The sequence below is a fragment of the Zea mays genome, chromosome 1 (assembly GCF_902167145.1).
Source record: "Zea mays cultivar B73 chromosome 1, Zm-B73-REFERENCE-NAM-5.0, whole genome shotgun sequence".
NCBI classification, from domain to species: Eukaryota; Viridiplantae; Streptophyta; class Magnoliopsida; order Poales; family Poaceae; genus Zea; species Zea mays.
The window spans coordinates 78,215,144-78,238,943 of record NC_050096.1 but is presented as its reverse complement, the minus strand read 5'-3'; the positions used below and the strand labels follow the sequence as shown (position 1 = coordinate 78,238,943).

At 56.3% G+C, this 23,800-nt stretch overlaps 1 protein-coding gene across 1 annotated transcript; it reads right to left on the bottom strand.

The window, feature by feature from the left end:
• Positions 1–20,097: 20,097 nt before the first annotated feature.
• LOC103636850 (protein SHORT-ROOT 2-like) lies at positions 20,098–22,113 on the bottom strand. The gene has a single exon (NM_001323339.1). The coding sequence runs from the start codon at positions 22,048–22,050 to the stop codon at positions 20,158–20,160; it is 1,893 nt and encodes a 630-aa protein (NP_001310268.1). The 5' UTR covers positions 22,051–22,113; the 3' UTR covers positions 20,098–20,157.
• Between the last annotated feature and the right edge of the window lie 1,687 nt (positions 22,114–23,800).

Sequence of the window (23,800 nt, the reverse complement as noted above, 5' to 3'; positions counted from 1 at the left end):
TGAGTTTTTGGCACCCAATGCAATGCAAAGTATCGCTAGTGATCGATCGACAATGCTGCCCGGTGGCAGTGTGCCACCACTTCTTTTTGTTATATTCCAGCGGCCCGGCCGGCGTCGTCCGATCGTCCAGGTGAGATTCGCATTCGCCCTCTCGTCGTCAGCTCATCATCAGCTACCTAGCTATCCGGCCAGTCCTCACGCGATAACGACCCTCACTTTAGAATGCGTTTGGTTGTAATGTCAGAACTGAATAGGATATAACGACCCTTTAAATAAGGTTGTTTGATTTAGCGTCAAGGGTTGAGACATGACTCTCTCAATATTATCTCCAGTTATCTCTCAAAATTAGAAGGACAAAAGAGGACACGTTAGGTACGTCCCTGTCCGCTGTCCGTGTGGTGACTACATGTGGCATGGCCCATATCCATCACGTACTGGAAGGCACCATACCTTTTCCATTATATTTTACTTCTCGCTTGCATATTATCTGTGGCGTGACTTTCTATTAAACTGCCTTTTGTATGCATATATATATTTTGGAGTGCCCTTTTGTTACATCAGATGCCCCACACTGCTGATGGGGGACCTTTATTTGCACACCTTGCCCTTTTCACGCACCTCTCTGCTTGCCACGACGGGAACGCACTGTGTTGTGGCTAATTCTCGTTCTATGTGCATTCGCATACACCTCTTTTCAGGGCCTTTTGGGATGTTTATGTATACAACTCGGTTTAGATCTTATTTGGTTATTCCAATTCCATGGGATGGAAAGGAATTATAAAGAAATTTGACTTGCTAAAGAATGAAAAACCCACTCAATTCTGTCCAATCCATATGGATTGAGATTGAAACAAACATGTTCTTAAGGCTTTGTTCGGTTCGGGTGGATTGAGGAAGATTGGAGGGGATTCAATTCCCTCCTATACAAACAAGCCCTTTGTGGGTTGATGTGGGTAAATTTAAAACAAGACCTTAGGGCTTTGTGGTTTAGTGTAAATTTTGGCATATTTCTCAAAGTGGTTGTTATATCTGTTGGATTTAGTCCATTTAATTGAATTTATTTGGATAATTCAAATTTAAACTACTAGTTACTCGAAAAAAGCAAACAATGAATGTAAAAATGATATTCATGTTATTAAGCGCAAATTATGACCTAAATGAGGAACAGACTAGAATTTTCGAACACCATGTTCACGAAACATGACCGCTAACTTACGATCTAATTGTTTTAAAAGTTTATAAAACTCAAACAAAGTCAGAAAATCATGAAACTTTTCGAGATGTCAGGATATCATATGTAGAGGTTATGATAAAACTTTAACATTGTCTTGTGAAAGTTGTCACACACTATGGGTACAAACCTACTGGCCTTCGTAGAAGTTTCAAGATTTCATGTGAAGTTTCATGATTTCACACACTATGAGGGCGAGTATTATGGAAGAATTGAAGAAATATATGCACTCAATTTTCACGGTTCCAAACCTCTTACTACAGTGGTATTCAAATGTCATTGGTTTTGTCGGGGACGATAATTAGGGGTACCCTCAAGGCTCCTAATTCTCAGCTGGTAACCCCCATCAGCACAAAGCTGCAAAGGCCTGATGGAGCAGCCGACCCCGGAGGATCTCCGTCTCGCCCGAGGCCCCCCTCCAGCGACGAACATACTTCCGGCTCGCCCGAGGCCTAGTCTTCGCCAAGTAGCAACCCTGGCCAGATCGCCACGCCAACCGACCAAATCGCAGGGGCATTTAATGCAAAGGTGGCCTGACACCTTTATCCTGACGCGTGCCCTTCAGTCGACAGAGCCGAAGTGACCGCAGTCACTTCGCCGCTCCACTGACCAGCCTGACAGAAGGGCAGCGCCGCCTGCGCCGCTCCGACTGCTGTGCCCCTCGACAGAGTGAGGCTGACAGGCAGTCAGGCCCGGCCTCAGGCACCATAGGAAACTCCGCTCCGCCCGACCTAGGGCTCGGACTCGGGCTAAGCCCCGGAAGACGGCGAACTCCGCTCCGCCCGACCCAGGGCTCGGACTCGGGCTCAGCCCCGGAAGACGGCGAACTCCGCTCCGCCCGACCCAGGGCTCGGACTCGGGCTCAGCCCCTGAAGACGACGAACTCCGCTCCGCCCGACCCAGGGCTCGGACTCGGGCTCAGCCCCTGAAGACGACGAACTCCGCTCCGCCCGACCCCAGGGCTCGGACTCAGCCCTGGCTTCAGCCGACGGTCTCCGCCTCGCCAAACCCAGGGGCTCGGACTCGACCTCGGCCACAGAAGACGGACTCGACCTCGACCTCGGAGGAGCCTCCACATCGCCCAACCTAGGGCGCGGACCGACCTCGTCAGCAGGAGGCGCCATCATTACCCTACCCCAAGCTGACTCAGGCTACGGGGAACAAGACCGGCGTCCCATCTGGCTCGCTCCGCCAGATAAGCAATGATGGCGCCCCGCACGCTCTGTGACGACGGCGGCTCTCAGCCCCCTTACGGAAGCAAGAGGACGTCAGCAAGGACTCGACAGCTCCGACAGCTGTCCTTCCGCCAGGCTCCAGCGCTCCTCCGACGGCCACGACACCACACAAATCGGGTGCCAAAACCTCTCCGGCTGCCACGATGGCATGTACTTAGGGCGCTAGCTCTCCTCCGCTAGACACGATAGCACTTTGCTACACCCCCATTGTACACCTGGTTCCTCTCCTTACGCCTATAAAAGGAAGGACCAGGGCCCTCTTACAGAGGGTTGGCCGCGCGGGGACGAGGACGGGACAGGCGCTCGCGTGAGGCCGCTCGCTCCCTCTCCCGCGTGGACGCTTGTAACCCCCTACTACAAGTGCACCCGACCTGGGCGCGGGACGAACACGAAGGCCGCGGGATTCCCACCTCTCTCACGCCCGTCTCCGGCTGCCTTTTCTCCCCCCTTCGCGCTCGGCCTCGCGCCGACCCATCTGGGCTGGGGCACGCGGCCACATTTCACTCGTCGGCCCAGGGACCCCCCGGTCTCGAAACGCCGACAGTTGGCGCGCCAGGTAGGGGCCTGCTGCGTGTTGACGAACAGCTTCCCGTCAAGCTCCAGATGGGCAGTCTCCAGCAACCTCTCCAGCCCGGGACGGTGCTCCGTTTCGGGAGTCTTGAGTTCATGTCCCTCGACGGCAGCTACGACATGATACTCCTTCCCCCGCCGTGCGACAGCGACAATGGCGGCCGACAGCCCGCCCGCCGGCGGCGGAATCGACGACGTCTTCCCCGCGTGGTGGAAGAACAACATTCGAGCTCACCCCGCCCTCTCCCCCGCCGATGGAGGAGGAGGCAGGGCAACCAAGGCTAAGCAGAAGGCGGCACCTCGTCGGCTGTCGAGCAAGTCGACTGCGCCGGCGCCCCAACGGGGGGCGCGTCGGGCATCGACCTCGCGTTTGAGACGAAGACGAGCGCCGTGTCCCCGCAACACGCCAATTCCGAGCAAACGGACGACGCCAGCACGCTCGCGAAAGGCTTGCTGGGCATCACCCTCGTACCTGAGACGACGGTGCAGTCATACCCTGACGTGACTTCATCACCGCCCGTCGACCAAGAGGTACCGACCGATTCCCATCTCACGCCCCTTGGATTCAGCCTCGACCCGCCAAGCGGCTTCGCTTTGGCGGACGCTCTCGTAGAGGCGAGTCCAAACCCTCTGGGGTATCGTATGCGGTCACCCTGGGACCGGCTGACGGACGTCTCGACCTACGGGCCCTCGGGGTCCGAGGAAGATGACGAGCCCGACTTCTGTTGGGATTTCTCCGAACTTGGTAACCCCAGTGCCATGCGGGACTTCATGACCGCATGCGACTACTGCCTTTCCGACTGTTCCGACGGTAGCCGCAGCCTCGGCGACGAAGACTGCAGCCCAAGTCATGAATGTTTCCACGTCGATCTAGGGGGTCCCTCCGAAGGCAACCATCTCGGTATGCCGGAGAACGGTGATCTCCCTAGGCTTGTGCCTCGCGTTGACATCCTACGGGAGCTAGCTGTGGTCCCCGTTCAGGCGGGGGGTCATGACCCACAGCTTGAGCAAATCCGCGGGGAGCAGGCCAGGCTCGACGAGGGAGCAAGAGCACTTGAGCCGATCCGCCGGGACGTCGGGCAGGAATGGGCGGGCCAGCCTCCGGCCGGAGAAATGTGTCACCTACCCCAGGATATCCAGCACCGCATCGCCGACGATGTCAGGGTGAGGCCGCCACCCGCTTCCAGTGGGGTCGGCCAGAACCTGGCTGCAGCAGCAATGCTTCTCCACGTGATGCCGGAGCCATCGACCACCGAGGGGCGGCGAATCCATGGAGAGCTCAAGAATCTCCTGGAGGGCGCCGTGGTCCGACGGGCCGAAAGCTCCGCCTCCCGAAGGCAGGGGTACCCCTCGGAACATCGCGCCGCGACTTCCCGATTCATGCGGGAAGCCTCGGTCCACACCGGGCGCACACGCAACACAGCGCCTGCGGCCCCGGGTCGCCTCGGCAACGAGCACCATCACCGCGACCGTCGGGCCCACCTCGACGAGAGGGTGCGCCGAGGCTACCGCCCCATGCGTGGAGGACGCTATGACAGCGGGGAGGATCGGAGTCCCTCGCCCGAACCACCCGGTCCGCAGGCTTTCAGCCGCGCCATACGACGGGCGCCGTTCCCGACCCGGTTCCGACCCCCGACTACTATCACAAAGTACTCGGGGGAGACGAGACCGGAACTGTGGCTCGCGGACTACCGGCTGGACTGCCAACTAGGTGGAACGGACGATGACAACCTCAGCATCCGCAACCTCCCCCTGTTCCTCTCCGACACCGCTCACGCCTGGTTGGAGCACCTGCCTCCGGGGCAGATCTCCAACTGGGACGACCTGGTCCGAGCCTTCGCCGGCAATTTCCAGGGAACGTACGTACGCCCTGGAAACTCCTGGGACCTCCGAAGCTGCCGGCAGCAGCCGAGAGAGTCTCTCTGGGACTACATCCGGCGATTCTCGAAGCAGCGCACCGAGCTGCCCAACATCACCGATTCGGATGTCATCGGCGCGTTCCTCGCCGGCACCACCTGCCGCGACCTAGTGAGCAAGCTGGGCCGCAAGACCCCCACCAGGGCGAGCGAGCTAATGGACATCGCCACCAAGTTCGCCTCTGGCCAGGAGGCGGTTGAGGCTATCTTCCGGAAGGACAAGCAGCCCCAGGGCCGCCCACCGGAAGACGCCCCCGAGGCGTCAACTCAGCGCGGCGCCAAGAAGAAGGGCAAGAAGAAGTCGCAAGCGAAACGCGATGCCGCCGACGTGGACCTTGTCGCCGCCGCCGAGTACAAGAACCCTCGGAAACCCCCCGGAGGTGCCAACCTCTTCGACAAGATGCTCAAGGAGCCGTGCCCCTATCATCAGGGGCCTGTCAATCACACCCTTGAGGAGTGCGCTATGCTTCGGCGCCACTTCCACAGGGCCGGGCCACCCGCGGAGGGTGGCAGGGCTCGCGACGATGACAAGAAGGAAGATCACCAGGCAGGAGAGTTCCCCGAGGTCCGCGACTGCTTCATGATCTACGGTGGGCAAGCGGCAAACGCCTCGGCTCGGCACCGCAAGCAAGAGCGTCGGGAGGTCTGTTCGGTGAAGGTGGCGGCGCCAGTCTACCTAGACTGGTCCGACAAGCCCATCACCTTCGACCAAGCCGACCACCCCGACCACGTGCCGAGCCCGGGGAAATACCCGCTCGTCGTCGACCCCGTCATCGGCGACGTTAGGCTCACCAAGGTCCTCATGGACGGAGGCAGCAGCCTCAACATCATCTACGCCGAGACCCTCGGGCTCCTGCGTGTTGATCTGTCCTCGGTCTGGGCAGGCGCTGCGCCTTTCCACGGGATCATCCCCGGGAAGCGCGTCCAGCCCCTCGGACAACTCGACCTTCCCGTCTGCTTCGGAACGCCTTCCAACTTCCAAAGGGAGACCCTCACGTTCGAGGTGGTCGGGTTCCGAGGAACCTACCACGCGGTACTGGGGAGGCCATGCTATGCGAAGTTCATGGCCGTCCCCAACTACACCTACCTCAAGCTCAAGATGCCGGGCCCCAACGGGGTCATCACCGTCGGCCCCACGTACAAACACGCGTTCGAATGCGACGTGGAGTGCGTGGAGTACGCCGAGGCCCTCGCCGAATCCGAGGCCCTCATCGCCGACCTGGAGAGCCTCTCTAAAGAGGTGCCAGACGTGAAGCGTCACGCCGGCAACTTCGAGCCGGCGGAGACGGTTAAGTCCGTCCCCCTCGACCCCAGCAGCGACGCCTCCAAGCAGATCCGGATCGGCTCCGAGCTCGATCCCAAATAGGAAGCAGTGCTCGTCGACTTTCTCCGCGCGAACGCCGACATCTTCGCGTGGAGTCCCTCGGACATGCCCGACATACCGAGGGATGTCGCCGAGCACTCGCTGGACATCCGAGCCGGAGCCCGACCCGTCAAGCAGCCTCTGCACCGATTCGACAAAGAAAAGCGCAGAGCCATAGGCGAGGAGATCCACAAGCTAATGGCGGCAGGGTTCATCAAAGAGGTATTCCATCCCGAATGGCTTGCCAACCCTGTGCTTGTGAGAAAGAAAGGGGGGAAATGGCGGATGTGTGTAGACTACACTGGTCTAAACAAAGCATGTCCGAAGGTTCCCTACCCTCTGCCTCGCATCGATCAAATCGTGGATTCCACTGCTAGGTGCGAAACCCTGTCTTTCCTCGATGCCTACTCAGGGTATCACCAAATCAGGATGAAGGAGTCCGACCAGCTCGCGACTTCTTTCATCACGCCCTTCGGCATGTACTGCTATGTCACCATGCCGTTCGGCTTGAGGAATGCGGGTGCGACGTACCAGCGGTGCATGAACCATGTGTTCGGCCAACACATTGGCCGGACGGTCGAGGCCTACGTCGATGACATCGTAGTCAAGACGAGGAAAGCCTCCGACCTCCTTTCCGACCTTGAAGTGACATTCCGATGTCTCAAGGCGAAAGGCGTGAAGCTCAATCCCGAAAAGTGTGTCTTCGGGGTACCCCGAGGCATGCTCTTGGGGTTCATCGTCTCCGAGCGGGGCATCGAAGCCAACCCAGAGAAGATCGCAGCCATCACCAGCATGGGGCCCATCAAGGACTTGAAAGGCGTACAGAGAGTCATGGGATGTCTTGCGGCTCTGAGCCGCTTAATCTCACGCCTCGGCAAAAGAGGCCTGCCTCTGTACCGCCTCTTAAGGAAGGCCGAGTGCTTCACTTGGACCCCTGAGGCCGAGGAAGCCCTCGGGAACCTAAAGGCGCTCCTCACGAATACGCCCATCTTGGTGCCCCCCGCTGCCGGAGAAGCCCTCTTGATCTACGTCGCCGCGACCACTCAAGTGGTTAGCGCCGCGATTGTGGTTGAGAGACGAGAAGAGGGGCATACATTGCCCGTCCAGAGGCAGTCTACTTCGTCAGCGAGGTACTGTCCGAGACCAAAATCCGCTACCCACAAGTTCAGAAGCTGTTGTACGCGGTGATCCTGACGCGGCGGAAGTTGCGACACTACTTCGAGTCTCATCCGGTAACTGTGGTGTCATCCTTCCCCCTGGGGGAGATCATCCAGTGCCGAGAGGCCTCAGGTAGAATCGCAAAGTGGGCGGTGGAAATCATGGGTGAAACAATCTCGTTCGCCCCTCGGAAGGCCATCAAGTCCCAAGTCTTGGCGGACTTCGTGGCTGAATGGGTCGACACCCAGCTCCCAACAGTTCCGATCCAGCCGGAACTCTGGACCATGTTCTTCGACGGGTCGCTGATGAAGACAGGAGCCGGCGCAGGCCTACTCTTCATCTCACCCCTCGGGAAGCACCTACGCTACGTGCTACGCCTCCATTTCCCGGCGTCCAACAATGTGGCTGAGTACGAGGCTCTGGTCAACGGGTTGCGGATCGCCATCGAGCTAGGGGTCTGACGCCTCGACGCTCGCAGTGACTCGCAGCTCGTCATCGACCAAGTCATGAAGAACTCCCACTGCCGCGACCCGAAGATGGAGGCCTACTGCGATGAGGTTCGGCGCCTGGAAGACAAGTTCTACGGGCTCGAGCTCAACCACATCGCCCGGCGCTACAACGAGACTGCGGACGAGCTGGCTAAAATAGCCTCGGGGCGAACAACAGTCCCCCCGGACGTCTTCTCCCGAGACCTGCATCAACCCTCCGTCAAGATCGACGGCTCGCCCGAGCCCGAGGTACCCTCGGCTCAGTCCGAGGCACCCTCGGCTCGGCCCGAGGCACCCTCAGCTCGGCCCGAGGCATCCTCGGTTCAGCCCGAGGTACCCTCGGCCCCCGAGGGTGAGGCACTGCGCGTCGAGGAGGAGCGAAGCGGGGTCACGCCTAATCAAAATTGGCAGACCCGTACCTGTAATATCTCCACCGAGGAGAGCTACCCCTCGACCAAGCCGAAGCTCGGCGGTTGGCGCGGCGCGCCAAGTCATTCGTCTTGCTGGGAGATGGGAAGGAGCTCTACCACCGCAGCCCCTCAGGCATCCTCCAACGATGCATCTCCATCGCCGAAGGCCAGGAGCTCCTACAAGAGATGCACTCGGGGGCTTGCAACCATCACGCAGCACCTCGAGCCCTTGTAGGAAACGCCTTCCGACAAGGTTTCTACTGGCCGACGGCGGTGGCCGACGCCACTAGAATTGTCCGCACCTGCGAAGGGTGTCAGTTCTACGCAAGGCAGACCCACCTGCCTGCTCAGGCTCTGCAGACGATACCCATCACTTGGCCTTTTGCCGTATGGGGTCTGGACCTCGTCGGCCTCTTGCAGAAGGCACCCGGGGGCTACACGCACCTGTTGGTCGCCATCGACAAATTCTCCAAGTGGATCGAGGTCCGACCCCTAAACAGCACCAGGTCCGAACAGGCAGTGGCATTCTTCACCAACATCATCCACCGTTTTGGGGTTCCGAACTCCATCATCACCGACAACGGCACCTAGTTCACCGGCAGAAAGTTCCTGGACTTCTGCGAGGATCACCACATCCGGGTGGACTGGGCCGCCGTGGCTCACCCCATGACGAATGGGCAAGTAGAGCGTGCCAACGGCATGATTCTACAAGGGCTCAAGCCTCGGATCTACAACGACCTCAACAAGTTCGGCAAGCGATGGATGAAGGAACTCCCCTCGGTGGTCTGGAGCCTGAGGACAACGCCGAGCCGAGCCACCGGCTTCACGCCATTTTTTCTAGTCTATGGGGCCGAGGCCATCTTGCCCACAGACTTAGAATACGAATCCCCGAGGACGAGGGCCTATGCCGACCAAAGCAACCAAGCTAGTCGAGAAGACTCGCTGGACCAGCTGGAAGAGGCTCGGGACAAGGCCTTACTACACTCGGCGCGATACCAGCAGTCCCTGCGACGCTACCACGCCCGAGGGGTCCGGTCCCGAGACCTCCAGGTGGGCGACCTGGTGCTTCGGCTACGACAGGACGCCCGAGGGCGGCACAAGCTCATGCCTCCCTGGGAAGGGCCGTTCGTCATCGCCAAAGTTCTAAAGCCCGGAACGTACAAGCTGGCCAACGGTCAAGGCGAGGTCTACAGCAACGCTTGGAACATCCAACAGCTACGTCGCTTCTACCCTTAAGATGTTTTCAAGTTGTTCATATACCTCGCTCCCACGCAAAGTTTAGTCATCAAGGAAGGGTCAGCCTTGCCTCGGCAAAGCCCGACCCTCCCTCGGGGGCTAAAAGGGGGGAACCCCTCTGCGTCGAAATTTTCCTCGAAAAAAGATCCTTTCGGCCAGAATGTCTTTCGTGCTTTTCGACTACTTCGAAAGTGGATCCTGAAAACGACGGAGTACACGTAAGCAGCCAAGGCTGACCGAGCCGAGGGACTCCTACGCCTCCGGGATACGGATACCTCACTCATCACCTTCTGCGATAAGTAACTCGCGTTCGGATAGGTGATTCCGCGGACCGAACAAGTCTTCACGCTCGAAAGCTCCTCTGCCGAAGCGATTCTTCGGGCTTTCTCGACTGCGTCGGTGACAGAACCCCATGGACGGGCAAGAGCGCGCGTAAGCGGCAAGGCCGACCGAGCCGAGGGATTCCTACGCCTCCGGGATACGGATACCTCACTCATCACCTTCCATGAAAAGCAACTCTCGCTCGCATAGACAATTCTGTTACCGACAAAAAAGTCCAGATACTCGAAACAAGAGGAAAAGAAGCGCAGCTTCACAACACGGCAAGGGTGTGTTTAGGCCTCAGCGGCCGCAGAAAACACACGCTACAAGATAATCCGATCCTGCAGGCTCGGATCTTGATGGCTGAAGGGAGCAGCAGCACCCTCGGCGTCGACTACACCTTCGGTGAGGTCCGACCTAGCCTCGGACGGCAACGCGGTCCGAGGATCTCCACTCTGAAGGACGACTCTGGGTCTCCTCAAGCCATCGCCGCCTGGGTCTCCTCCAAGAATCCGGCTCGAGCAGGCAGCTCGACTGGTCACCCCGAGGCCTCGGCCAGCTGTCCCCCAAAGACATCAGCCCGGCCCGAGGCCTCGGCAGATCAACTCCTGCGTCGGTCCCGCTAACGGACGACCCGGCCAGGCTTCGGCCGACCAAGTCTTCTTTTCGAGCCAACTCCGCCTCTGTCCGTGCTGACACCGCTACCCTTGGCTTCGACTCATCGAAGAGCGGCCGAGGGGTTCCTTTAACTAAGCAAGAGAAGCCTCGGAGAGCAAGGCCGACCGAGCCGAGGGACTCCTACGCCTCCGGGATACGGATAACTCACTCGTCACCTTTGCACGGGGCGACTCACGCTTGGTGAAGCGGTTCAAACAACCAACAGGCGAGTCTTAGTGCTCGAAAATGAGGAAAAAACACGGCTCCAAGCCAAAAATACATACACGTTCAGGCCCCGACAGCCACAATGAACAAAAGACCGGCATTCAAGGTGCCATCACAAACGGAGCTCCGGTTCCGTCCCTGCGGGGATGGAACAGCCTCCACACCGGGGAGCCTGCGGGGCGACAAGTTCCGGGCGACTCGCCGGCGACCTCTGCAGCAGCAGCCATGGTCCCAGGACGGACGCGGCCACCAGAAGGCTCTCGTTTGCGTCCCCGCTCAAGGGATGCGAACCAGCCATCAAAGCCAAAGAGCCGGAGGCCGGCCCGTAGGGGCCACTAACAGCCTCGACGGTGGGGAAGCTTCCCCCGGCCGCCACCACGTCAGCACCGGCGAACGCAGGCCGCTCCAAAGCGCACCTGCAGGTCCTCGCTCCTGTCCTCGCCACGAAAGCGAGGAAGAGGGCGGAATGTTGCATCCTAGCTAGGCAGCAACAGTTCACCTTCCCCGGCATGGCTGGAGGACGCCTCCTCCGCAGAGCTGGAGGATGGTTTCCACCACCAGAAACTGGAAGAGGAGGTGGCCAGCCAACCCGTGCGGAGGTAGAGCCCCGGCTCGCTTCACTCTCCGCCCTCGCAAGGATGGTAAGCATCCTTGGAGCTGAGGGAGAGGCGGGGACCGCGGCCCGGCTTGCTTCTCCCCATCCAGGAGCTGGTGGTCACCGTCTTGGGTGACCGCCGGCGGAGGGGTGCAGCCGGGCTGCATGATGAAAATCCTTGAAGCCGAACGATGGCTGAAAGGTACCAACTCCCACGGAGTAGCGTTCCTCCAACGACAAGGCGGAAGGACTGCGGGTATCCCCCATCCGGGGGCTCGGAAGGTGGAAAGACACGATGCATAAGGGAGCGCGAAGATATGGTCGCCTTTCAAGGGGGTCACCCTCCTTTTAAAGGCGACTCTCCCTACTTGCGTCCCCAGCCGTCGTGGGCTGAGTCTTCTCCAACACGCTCCAAGGTCCTCCCCCTACGGCGCGCGGGCTGGGTCCCACGCGTCATGCCAGCTGGCCCGGAGCAGAAGAAGCCAAACCACCGCGCGCGGAGCATGCAACCGCCCAGCGGTTACGAGCATTCCTCCGCTTTCGCCCAGACCAGCGGGCGAAAGGCGGGCAGCCATGCAGGCGGCATGCAACCGCGCCAAGTGGGCGCGCCCCTCCGACTTCCAACGCACCCTTCATGGGGGCCCACGCCCACGCGTCACGCAACCGGTGCGTCGGTCGCTACATGCAAGCAACTGCACCGCCACTCGCACCACTGCCACGCCTCCTCGACTGTGGAACCAGAACCGCGACTCGAGGCAACCCTGCGTACGACCCAGCAGTGCTGGCCAGGCGCGACGGTTAATACGGCCAAAAGTGGGCCGGCAGTAATGGCGGTGGCAGGCGGGCGGGAGCAGCAGTCACGTCGTCAGCCAAGCTTACGTCCCATCCTGGGGCAGTGAGAGAACCCTCTCTCACGGCGTGAAGACGGCGCGCCCATGTTCCGTTCCTCGAACGGCTCGCGCACGCGCAACGGCTGCCCCACGAACCACTCGCCCCGTCGCATTAACTCCGCGACGGGACAAGCGGCGCCTCTGGCAGGGGAAGCGAGCGACGCTTCGCCTTCGTCATAATGACCGCGTCAAAAAAGGTACGCTACATCATTCGATTTCGTATCCTTTTCCTTTTTCCTCTTTCTCTCTCTTACAACAGGGACCAGGAAAGGGGGATACCCCGAAAAGGATCCTTCTCCGTGAAGGAAACAGGCTCCGAGCCTCCCTACTGATTAGAGGTTCGAAGGCTGGCCCCTCGGAGGGGTTTAACAGCCGCCTCAGAGCGCGTGGGCTCCACACCCACTACTGGTCAGAGGTTCGAAGGCCGGCCCCTCGGAAGGGTTCAACGGCCGCCTCAGGCCACTCGGGCTCCGCGCCCACTACTGATCAGGGGTTCGAAGGCTGGCCCTCGAAGGGTTCACAACCGCCTCAGACATAGAGCGAGGGATGACCCTGGGTTCGTTCGATACATAACCGAGGCTCGGGCTACGCTCCCGAGGTACCCTAGGACATTTCCGAGACCAGCGGGAACGATCTTGTAACGGAATCCCATTAGAGGGAGGCATCGAGCCCTCGGACCCCGTCGACAGGGGACCGGGTCCGGCAGATCACCCGCAGGTACTTTTGGGCGTGCCTCTGGGCCTCTAGCCGACCCCTAACAAATGGAGCATGGACGTCCGCTCGGATTACCCGCCAGCAGCTCACTGGAGACACCATGTTCGGCGCCCTCCGAGGGCAACATGGCGCTTTCCGCCCCCCTCCTCCTTGCGGAAAGGCGACGCAGGGGCGTATGTAAAAAAGTCGAGTCTGTCCCTGACCGTCCTCTCGCCCTGTGCGGAGGCTCGGGGGCTGCTCTCGCAAACCCGGCTCCGGCCAAACCGTTGACAGCGTCAACATACCAGCCCGAGAACTTGGGACCCGACCGTGCACCCGGGCTACGGCCAGCTCGCATGAGGGAACGACCAGACCAGCCGAAGCATTGCGCGAGGCATTAAGACCTCGGAGGAGTCAAACCACTCCTCCGAGGCCTCGGGGGCTACACCCGGCGGGTGCGTTCGCGCGCACCCACCGGAACAAAACGCAACCGAGAAAGGCTGGTCCCATTGCAAAAAAGTGCGACAAAAGCCTCCAAGCGAGTGTTAACACTCCCTTCGAGGCTTGGGGGCTACTGTCGGGGACCATAATTAGGGGTACCCTCAAGGCTCCTAATTCTCAGCTGGTAACCCCCATCAGCACAAAGCTGCAAAGGCCTGATGGAGCAGCCGACCCTGGAGGATCTCCGTCTCGCCCGAGGCCCCCCTCCAGCGATGAACATACTTCCAGCTCGCCCGAGGCCCAGTCTTCGCCAAGAAGCAACCCTGGCCAGATCGCCACGCCAACCGACCAAATCGCAGGGGCATTTAATGCAAAGGTGGTCTGACACCTTTATCTTGACGCGCGCCCTTCAGTCGACAGAGCCGAAGTGACCGCAGTCACTTCGCCGCTCCACTGATCAGCCTGACAGAAGGGCAGCGCCGCCTGCGCCGCTCCGACTGCTGTGCCCCTCGACAGAGTGAGGCTGACAGGCAGTCAGGCCCGGCCTCAGGCACCATAGGAAACTCCGCTCCGCCTGACCCAGGGCTCGGACTCGGGCTAAGCCTCGGAAGACGGCGAACTCCGCTCCGCCTGACCCAGGGCTCGGACTCGGGCTCAGCCCCGGAAGACGGCGAACTCCGCTCCGCCCGACCTAGGGCTAGGACTTGGGCTCAGCCCCTGAAGACGACGAACTCCGCTCCGCCCGACCCAGGGCTCGGACTCGGGCTCAGCCCCTGAAGACGACGAACTCCGCTCCGCCCGACCCTAGGGCTCGGACTCAGCCCTGGCTTCAGCCGACGGTCTCCGCCTCGCCAGACCCAGGGGCTCGGACTCGACCTCGGCCACGGAAGACGGACTCGACCTCGACCTCGGAGGAGCCTCCACATCGCCCAACCTAGGGCGCGGACTGACCTCGTCAGTAGGAGGCGCCATCATTACCCTACCCCAAGCTGACTCAGGCTACGGGGAACAAGACCGGTGTCCCATCTGGCTCGCTCCGCCAGATAAGCAATGATGGCGCCCCGCACGCTCTGTGACGACGGCGGCTCTTAGCCCCCTTACGGAAGCAAGAGGACGTCAGCAAGGACTCGACAGCTCCGACAGCTGTCCTTCCGCCAGGCTCCATCGCTCCTCCGACGGCCACGACACCACACAAACCGGGTGCCAAAACCTCTCCGGCTGCCACGATGGCATGTACTTAGGGCGCTAGCTCTCCTCCGCTAGACACGATAGCACTCTGCTACACCCCCATTGTACACCTGGATCCTCTCCTTACGCCTATAAAAGGAAGGACCAGGGCCCTCTTACAGAGGGTTGGCTGCGCGGGGACGAGGACGGGACAGACGCTCGCGTGAGGCCGCTCGCTCCCTCTCCCGCGTGGACGCTTGTAACCCCCTACTGCAAGCGCACCCGACCTGGTGGGTGCGGGACGAACACGAAGGCCGCGGGATTCCCACCTCTCTCACGCCCGTCTCCGGTTGCCTTTTCTCCCCCCTTCGCGCTCGGCCTCGCGCCGACCCATCTGGGCTGGGGCACACGGCGGCATTTCACTCGTCGGCCCAGGGACCCCCGGTCTTGAAACGCCGACAGTTTGACCCTGAAGGGATGAGACAAACACATTCTAATATTGGGCTAGTCAAAATTCGACAAGATTCCATCTTAAGGAGATGATGTCTATATGTGTGACAAACGAAAGACATCTTAAGAGTTGGGATGTTGTGTATAAGGTATCACCGCAAGGTAAAGTACACGTTCCAAATGATGAAGATTATAACTTTGACCCAAACACATATGATGGATAGTTCTTTCGAAGATGGACTAGAAGAGCGATTTGAGATAGACTTAATCGAAGCGATCAGAATGGAAGTAGATATTAGAATGGTTGTTGACGAGGAGGGGGATGAGGTGCAAAACAATAATGACTTAGGAATGCTTGAAGGATTACATTTATTAGGCAATGACAATGATGAACTTGCGCCTTCAGATGGTGTTAACTATGAAATGGTTGATAGTGATCATGAAACTTATGATCCGCCTAATCCCGACCATGAAGGTTATTTTTAATCGATGTAATGCTATATTTTATTTATTTAACATCTATGTCTAAATACGTATTTTTATCTGTGCTTATTTGCTTACTCTTAATTGCAGGTGATTGGAAAAAGATAGTGGATGGTGGGATGAGGTCGAGGACGAGGAGGGGATGAGGAGCACCCGTAGTACGAAGGAGGAGGCACAACAGGGCGAGGACGTGCACCTACAGGTGGACAACACGGTGTAGTAGGTCGCTGTCGATGCGGCGCAGCATGACAACGACGATGCTCACCTAGACGATTAGAGGCGCAACAGGATGCCTCTGGTTCTAGCACCTCAGGTTCGACGTGAGTTTAATTGCGAGGTCTCGCGAGTCTCCCTCAGCGACTGATACTCTATGATAGGATCTCGATGATTCGAATAGAGAGGGAAAGGTATGTTACTTTAGATGTTCTCACTGCTTCTTCATATTATATGTTCAAATTCAAAATAGAAGCTAATACTTTCTTAATGACTTGGACAGGTCTTGGACGGTTATGAAGGATACATGTGGTCACAAACGCAACTCCAATGGCATCCTCGACCTTTTGTTCAGGGAACACTTCCCTGAGATTGTTGAGTACGGTAGACACTCTTCGCCGACCCATTCCTTCAACCACTACGTCGTCGTCCCCGATGCAGTAGATTAAGACGGTAGGAAATTCAACAACAAGGCAGAGCGGGTGAAGCAAGAGTTGTGGGTATGTCTTCCTCACTATATTGTTTAATACGTCACATTCGTTGCACATTCTTGAAATACTGTATGGATACATTGTCTTTGTATGCAGGATTTCTTCATATGCGATGCTGGATATGAGGGTAGGGCAGATGTGGTAAGCTCGTCGTGGACATGCACTACGAGGCATGCATCGAGGCCATCATAACTTTCCACGCCTCCATCCTTGTAGAGAAGATGAGCAAGAAGGACGCTAGAATCATGCGTTGACGCGGGACCAGTACTTGCGAGTAAATACAGAACATTAATATTGATATTAAATATGCTTAATTTTATCTTATGATATGTCGTGTATTTGATTTTTTGTAAATGATTCCTAATTGGTGTGTCGCGCATCCTGAGTGTTGGGATCAAATGGTGCAAAGGTGGTGGTCCAACGAGTGGGACGAGGTGCACAACGCTAGCCGAGAACGACATTTTATTATGCAAGGTCTCTCCCACCATTAAGGTAGCCTCAACCTCAACAAATACGCAGAAGCATGGGTACACAATTTCTTTTATTTAGTCTAACTCTCGATTATGCATGATTTCTAACAATCTCGTTGGTTTTCTTGGAATCGGCCTCACATGGTAGCTAGCCTTGCTCCATCTTCTCGGTGTATGTTATGCCCCACAAGGGTAAGGCTACGTCTGACGTCACCTACAATCTAGATGACGGCCCTGAGGAGTACAACAACCCTGCAGTTCACAACCGCCTTAGTGAGTACACCGCCAATGGCAAAGGAGGTCTATGGGCCAAAGTACGATCTGAGGACCAAGGACATCGACAGAGATGTCCTCATGAGGGTCAGAGGATGCAAGAGGCATGAGCGATACTGGATTACCGACAGGGCAATTGAATCGTCCTGCACTCCCACTCTATCTCAAGTGTGAGCAAGGAGCACGAGCCTAGCTATACAACCTCGACAAGACATCTCACAACATTGCATATAGAAACTCCAGGTAATTCCTTACCTATTCATCGTTCAATGATTATTATATATCTTTCCTTTGCATTATCATAACATTAGGGTGAACTATTACAAACTCAGCTTAAAGAAGAGATGAGGCAACATGAGGAGTTGGAGGTGAGGATGATGGCCGAGCATACGACTCGTTTGGTCGATCAGTGGGGGATGGCAGAGATATTTTAGTGCATGCAGAGCCTTGGTGCCACATTGGGTTTTGCTCCACCACCTGTGTTGTTCCCTGCAGCTGACCCTACTTAGTTCTCTACTCCTGCGAGTATCAAAATTTTATCCTATTTGATATATATATTCATCTTGTCTCACACATGCAATCTCTTCTTTGTGCAGAATTAATCGGCGACATCAAATAACTCACATGGTTTGCCCAACCTGTCGTTGAACCAGTCCAACTGGCCACCTCGCTGATGATCTTCTCTTAGTGGTGATTGTGAAACTTGTGAGACTTATGTTTGTGAGTGTTGGTGATATTTGTGTTTGTGAAACTTGTTGATGTTGGTAATACTTGGTGTTGATTTGTGAGATACATGTGATATCTAGGTTGAGATACTGTGTGCTGGTGATATTTATGTTTGTTAAACTTGATGATGTGGTGCTATTTGTGAGATATGTGGTGTTGGTGATACATATGATGATTATGTGATGTATATTTGACGTCAATGATTTATACATTTTGTGTTATTTAGATGGGATAACAAAAACAAAAAAATGGGGTCTCTGGGCACTTTGTCGAGTGTTACACTCGGCAAAGAGAGCATGCCTGGAGAACGGTAAAGCCTTTTTGCCGAGTGCTATGGTCCTGGCACTTGGCAAAATAAGCCCCCTTTGTCGAATACCAACTTGCGACGCTCGACACAGAGGCTGGCATGGGGCCCATTGGAGCTTCTTTGCTGAGTGCTAACTTGCGACATTCGACACAGAGGCTAGCGATGGCGTGGGGCCCCACTGGAGCTGAGCTCCCTTTGTTGAGAGCCAGGCAAGCAGACACTCGGTAAAGGGAGCTTCTTTGCCGAGTGCTAGTCTGCGCACTCGGCAAAGGCTCTATCACCGTGGCGCCGTCACCCCAACTTTTCTTTGTCGAGTGTCATCTGGCACTCGACAAAGACTTTGTCGCGTGTGCCCGACATAAAGTATTCGGCAAATAAGCCGTTATCGATGTACAGTTCACCGAGTCTCGAGGATTTGCCGATTGCCTGCGGCACTCGACAAAGTGCTCTGTTCAGGTAGTGATGTAAGCATCAGTACCTAAAAGGAGCGACTACTAATATCGTACTCCATCCGTTCATAAATATATGACACCGTTGACTTTTTTGAAACATTGATCACTCGTTTTATTCAAAAAAACTTCAGGTATCGTTTATTTTGTTGTGACTTGTTTTTATCACTTACGGTTGTTTGAGTGTGACTTGAAATTTTAATTTTTCAAATAAATATTTGGAATAAAATGGGTGGTCAAAGTTTTGGAGCATAGGCGCCCTACCAATATACTCAAAAAGATCGTCGACCGTACGTAGACCAGAATCATTGCAAGACATCAAACAACGACACAACCAAAATAGACAATGGACATATTAGCTGTTCGCAACCCAAGCGTTATATTAATTAGTCCTCCGCAGTGGCAGACATATATATATGTGCCATTTGTCAAAGGCAGCTACATAAGTTTGCTCCAAGAACATTGCACATATATGAAATTTTTTTGTACCCTTCCGCGTAACACATCAACATGGACATATACATGAACCAAGCTTTTAATATTCTTTTATACCTAACATAATATTTAATTCTATGATCGATAATCTACCGTGCATGTTTTTTTTTTGGCGTACGTACCGTAACACACGTGTGTTTTCTTAAGAGAAACACAACTACACAACGCATGCAGTGCAAGTTACATATATACCGTGCGATGGTATCAATCGTCACAGTACGTTTATTTTCCCTGCTATAGTTTCTATGGGATACGATGTTTGAAAAGTAAAGAATAACAGAAGTAATCAGTGCGATCGTGTTCGTCCTTCGCATGCAAATCTTGTCAAGTCTCTCGGCAAACATGAGCTCAGCTGCGAGCTGCAGCGCGAACACATCGGGTAGATGGAACTAGGTTGCTTGCATTGCATTGCATCAGTCCAAAGCGAATGCCATGACGAGAACCATATGCATGCACACGAGTGATCAAAGGGCCAGTTTAACCGGTAGAAAAACTAAAAGATGCTACAGATCAGCAGAGCCGAATAGTGGAATAGTAACACACGTCAAACCATGATACTACCAACTCACTGGCTGCAAAAATAAAATGCATGCAGAAATGCGAGGAACTAGGTATCTTGGTTCGCTGTCTAACTTACCACATGTTGGCTAGTATTTTTTTTTGTCTAATGTTTGTTATTCAATTCTTCATGAGTCTCGTATATTGAATAAGATTATTTATGATCTATACTAGAGCATCTTTGGTAATATTTCAGAGAAAAACTGTTGGCAACCACCAATACCATTTTATTGGAGATGGATTACTGGTGAGGTGCTAAAGATGCTCTAACCTCCACATCAACCAAACAATAACCATCTCTTGCAGTCAAAAACATGGATGCATTGCAACAATGTCAATTCCTCCCAAATTTCTACTTAAAAAAAATAAGCATCTGATCTTCAGCTTCTCCGATCCCTACATACTTACGCCTCTCGAAAAAACCTAAGTAATGTGGTAAACAGTGCTAAGATCCATCATCCGATTTATAATTGGAAAAAAAGCACGCTACCTGATCCCCGTGCGCGTCGTTGCCGCCACTCACACGATCCAGCGAAGCAATGCATGCCCTACGCTGCATGCTAGCTAGAGCATACACATGCATGCATGGAGCACGCATCATCTTGTTCTGCTGCCGATACGATGGAGCTCACGATCTGGTTCATGATCATGGCCTCCACGCGCTCGTCCACACCACGGGCTGCTCCTTCCACGCGAGGAACACCCCGGCCGCCGCGCCGTCGTCCGCGCCTGGCTCGCGCAAGGTCCATCCCTCCCGGTACCGGCGCAGCAGCGACCGCATGTCGTCGGCCACGTCGTCGCTGAATGCCACGGGAGAGAAGCCGGCAGACCGCATGCGGCGCGCCCACGACGCCCCCGTCTCCCGCCTCTCGACGGATTCGGACGCCGGGCAGGCCACGAGGTCCACAATGGCACGCCCCGCCGCCCTCTCCAGGGCGAGCCTCTCGTTGCTCGCCTTGGGGAAGCTCTCCTCGAGGGAGTCCATGTACGCCGAGAAGAAGCGGAGGCCCTCGGTGAACACCTTCATGAACGCCGCCTCCGCGTCGGCTTCCCCGGCCGACGACGACGACGGCTCGGACGCCGCCACGAGGTCGGCGTCCTCCTCCACGACGGTGACCACGCGCGGCTCGAGGCGGCGGAGCGAGGCGACGAACGCGTCGCGCCGCCGCGCGCCCCCCGGCGCGACCCCGCGCAGCGCGTTGACGCAGTTGATCGCGAGCGCCGTGGCGGCGCCGCCCTCGCGGAGGCCGAGGCCGAGGCCGTCGAGGTCGAGCCCCGCGAGGTCCCCCGCGTGGTGCACGGCGCGGAAGCTGAAGGGCACGCCCATGAGGCGCGCGAACTTCTCGAGGCGCTGCGCGATCTCCCGCATCACGCGCTGCGCGGCCGCGGACGACGGCACGCCGGCGGTGGGCACCACGGTGGTGATGGACAGGTGGGGCGTGTCGTCCGACGACCTCGTGGCCAGCGCCTCCAGCAGCGTCGGCCACTGCGTGCAGAAGGTGTTGCTGAGGTCCAGGATGTGCAGCCGCGGCGGGTGCTGCGAGGAGGAGGACGAGGAGGCGGCCGCCGCCGCCGCCGCGTCCAGGAACGACTCGAGTATGGCCCCGTTGGCGGCCACGTGGCCGAAGGACGCCCAGGGGCTGAGCTCCTGGAACCTGAGCGCGGTGCGGCGCGTGGAGTCGAAGGACGTGTTCCGGTCCGACGCGGCGGCGAGCGTGCGCAGCGTGCGCGGGCCGGAGGTGGTGAGGCGCGCGAAGAGGCCCTGGAGGAAGTAGGACGCCAGCTTCTGGTCCACGTCCCCGTACGGCGACGCCAGCTCGTTGAGCATCCACATGAGCTGCTGCACGCGCTGGCTGTCGCGGGCGGCCACGGCGCGCGCGCACTCCAGCAGCAGCTGCGCGGCCCACCTCCCGGCGCCGCCGCCGCCCGAGGACGAGGCGGCGGCGCCGGAGGACGAGGCGGGGGAGCTGAAGTCGAGGTCGATGTCCACCTGCGGGAACGAGAAGTCGGCCGCCTCGAACAGGGCGCCGGCGCCGGCGCCGGACGACGTGGACGCGGGCGGGGGCTGGGGCTGGGCGTGCGGTGGCGTGGGAGACGACGAGGGCGGGGCGCGCGAGGACGACTGGAAGTGGCGGGACCGGGACGAGGACGAGGAGGAGAAGTCTTCATCCATGTAAAAGCCGTGGTCGTTGCCGCATTCTTCTTGGTACGGCGGCGGCGGCGGCGGCTGGTGGTGGTCGTAGTAGTAGTAGCCGGCGCTGCCGCTGCCGCTGCCTGCGGGGTCGTAGTAGTAGCTGGCGCTGCTGTAGTGGGAGTGGGGGTGGGAAGAGTGGTAGTGGTGGTTGTGGGTGTGGTAGGAGGAGGGAGAGGAGCGTGAGCCGGTGGAGGTGTCGTTGCTGCGGGACGTGGAGCGGGAGCTGTAGGGGGACTGGTGGTGGTGGTGCTGGTCCGGCGAGGAGGACGCTGCTGCTGCTGCTGCCTGTTGGTGATGTTGTTGGTGATGTTGGTGGAGGCTAACCAATCTAAACAGTGTGTCCATCTAACCCACCGGAGCCAGCAACAACAACAACATGCATACGGTGCAAATGGGCTTGTGCTGTTGTTGCTACCTACATAAACACAACCATGGTGGTCACCTCGTGGGTTATATAACATGTGTGCAAAGAGGATGCATGCATGGCGAGACCACCACAACGCTTTTCTTTTCTTTTCTTTTTTTTTTACTATCGCGCGCCATGCTCCCTTGCTGCCATTGGATAGACAAGGTAGAAATTTGGGTGCTTTTTGTGCGATCGATGTGCTCCCTCGCTTATCCTGCCTTTAGTTCGCGTCTTGATCAGCTTTGCCGGAAAATAAAGGTATGTAGGTCTAAAGTGGACGTGCGTGACAGTCGGATTGTGTGCACCGCAGGCAGGCGGGCGGATACCGACGAGTGGATGCATTTCAAATTTCTCCTGGCCCCAGCCGTGTCTTTATCCCACCACCGTTATTGCATTTGGCGCAGAATATATATTACTCCCTCCGTTTCTTTTTATTAGTCGCTGGATAGTGCAAAATTAGTGCAATTTTGCATTATCCAGCGACTAATAAAAAGAAACGGAGGGAGTACTACTATATACCCAGGCACGATTAGAGCTGTCACCGGGGAAATTACGGTGGTTATTATATTATTTAACGACAGCTGATTATGGGTACGAGTACGACCAAACCAAACCACACGGGGTGAAAAGCCACAGGGGGTTCATTTGCGCTGGGGGTGGTCAACCTGCTTCACTTCACTGGCCTGCTCCACTATCGCTAGCTCACCGCTGTTTTGTAACTGTAAACGAGTATGCCATCTGTGCTTGAGTCCAGATTTGAGCCCAAGCAAAGCGCTAGTAGCTGCTTGGGGAAGGGACCTGAGAGAGGAGAGTCACCGAGACCGAGTCAGTGGCGTGAGAGCATGGAATGCAACAGGCCAACAGCTGTGGGGAGTAAGTATGGGCTAGCTAATCGCAAATTACACACCATGTTGGTTATATTGACTGTACGTGTGGACCAAAGCAATGTGAGAACCACTCAAAAAATTTAGCACCCAAAACTGCGCTTTCAAAGTTAATGGAGCTAGGTGGCACACTAATAGGCACTACCGGAATCTGGGTCTTTGCCGAGTGCTCGGCGCTTTGCCGAGTGTTTTTTGTCGGACACTCGGCAAATTCCTGCTCTCCCCTATCATCTTCTCACTCCTCAATTTTTTTTTGATTTGTGGATTGGATGAGTTGATCTATCAGCTTTGGGTCTTTTTAAACACTATAGTTTTTATATAAAGTTTGTCTTAATCTGGTTTAGTGTTAAAAAATATTTTTTACAAAACAAATGAAAATCTCTGTGTCATTGTCGGTTCATATAGCTACAAATAATAATACTCCATCTGTCCTAAACTAGTATTTATTTTACCTCTTGGTTTTTATGTCTATATTTAAGTGGATGGTGATGAATCTAGACACATATATAAAGCACATACATTATTCAAGTGGATGCTGATGAATCTAGACACATATATAAAGCATATACATTAAGTATTGTATGAATTTTAGTTTGCACGACACCAAAAAACAAACTTCTACGGCATATTGGCATAATAACTTCCTACGGGGTTCGATTGAAACGGTAGGAAGTTAATTACTTCTGATGGCCTTGAGCGCCACTCGGATCTAAAAATTAACATCTGATGAGGATGTGACACACTCCGTCGGGGACCAGATCCTGCAAACCTAGATGTGGTGTGCAGCCAAATAGCAACAGATCGC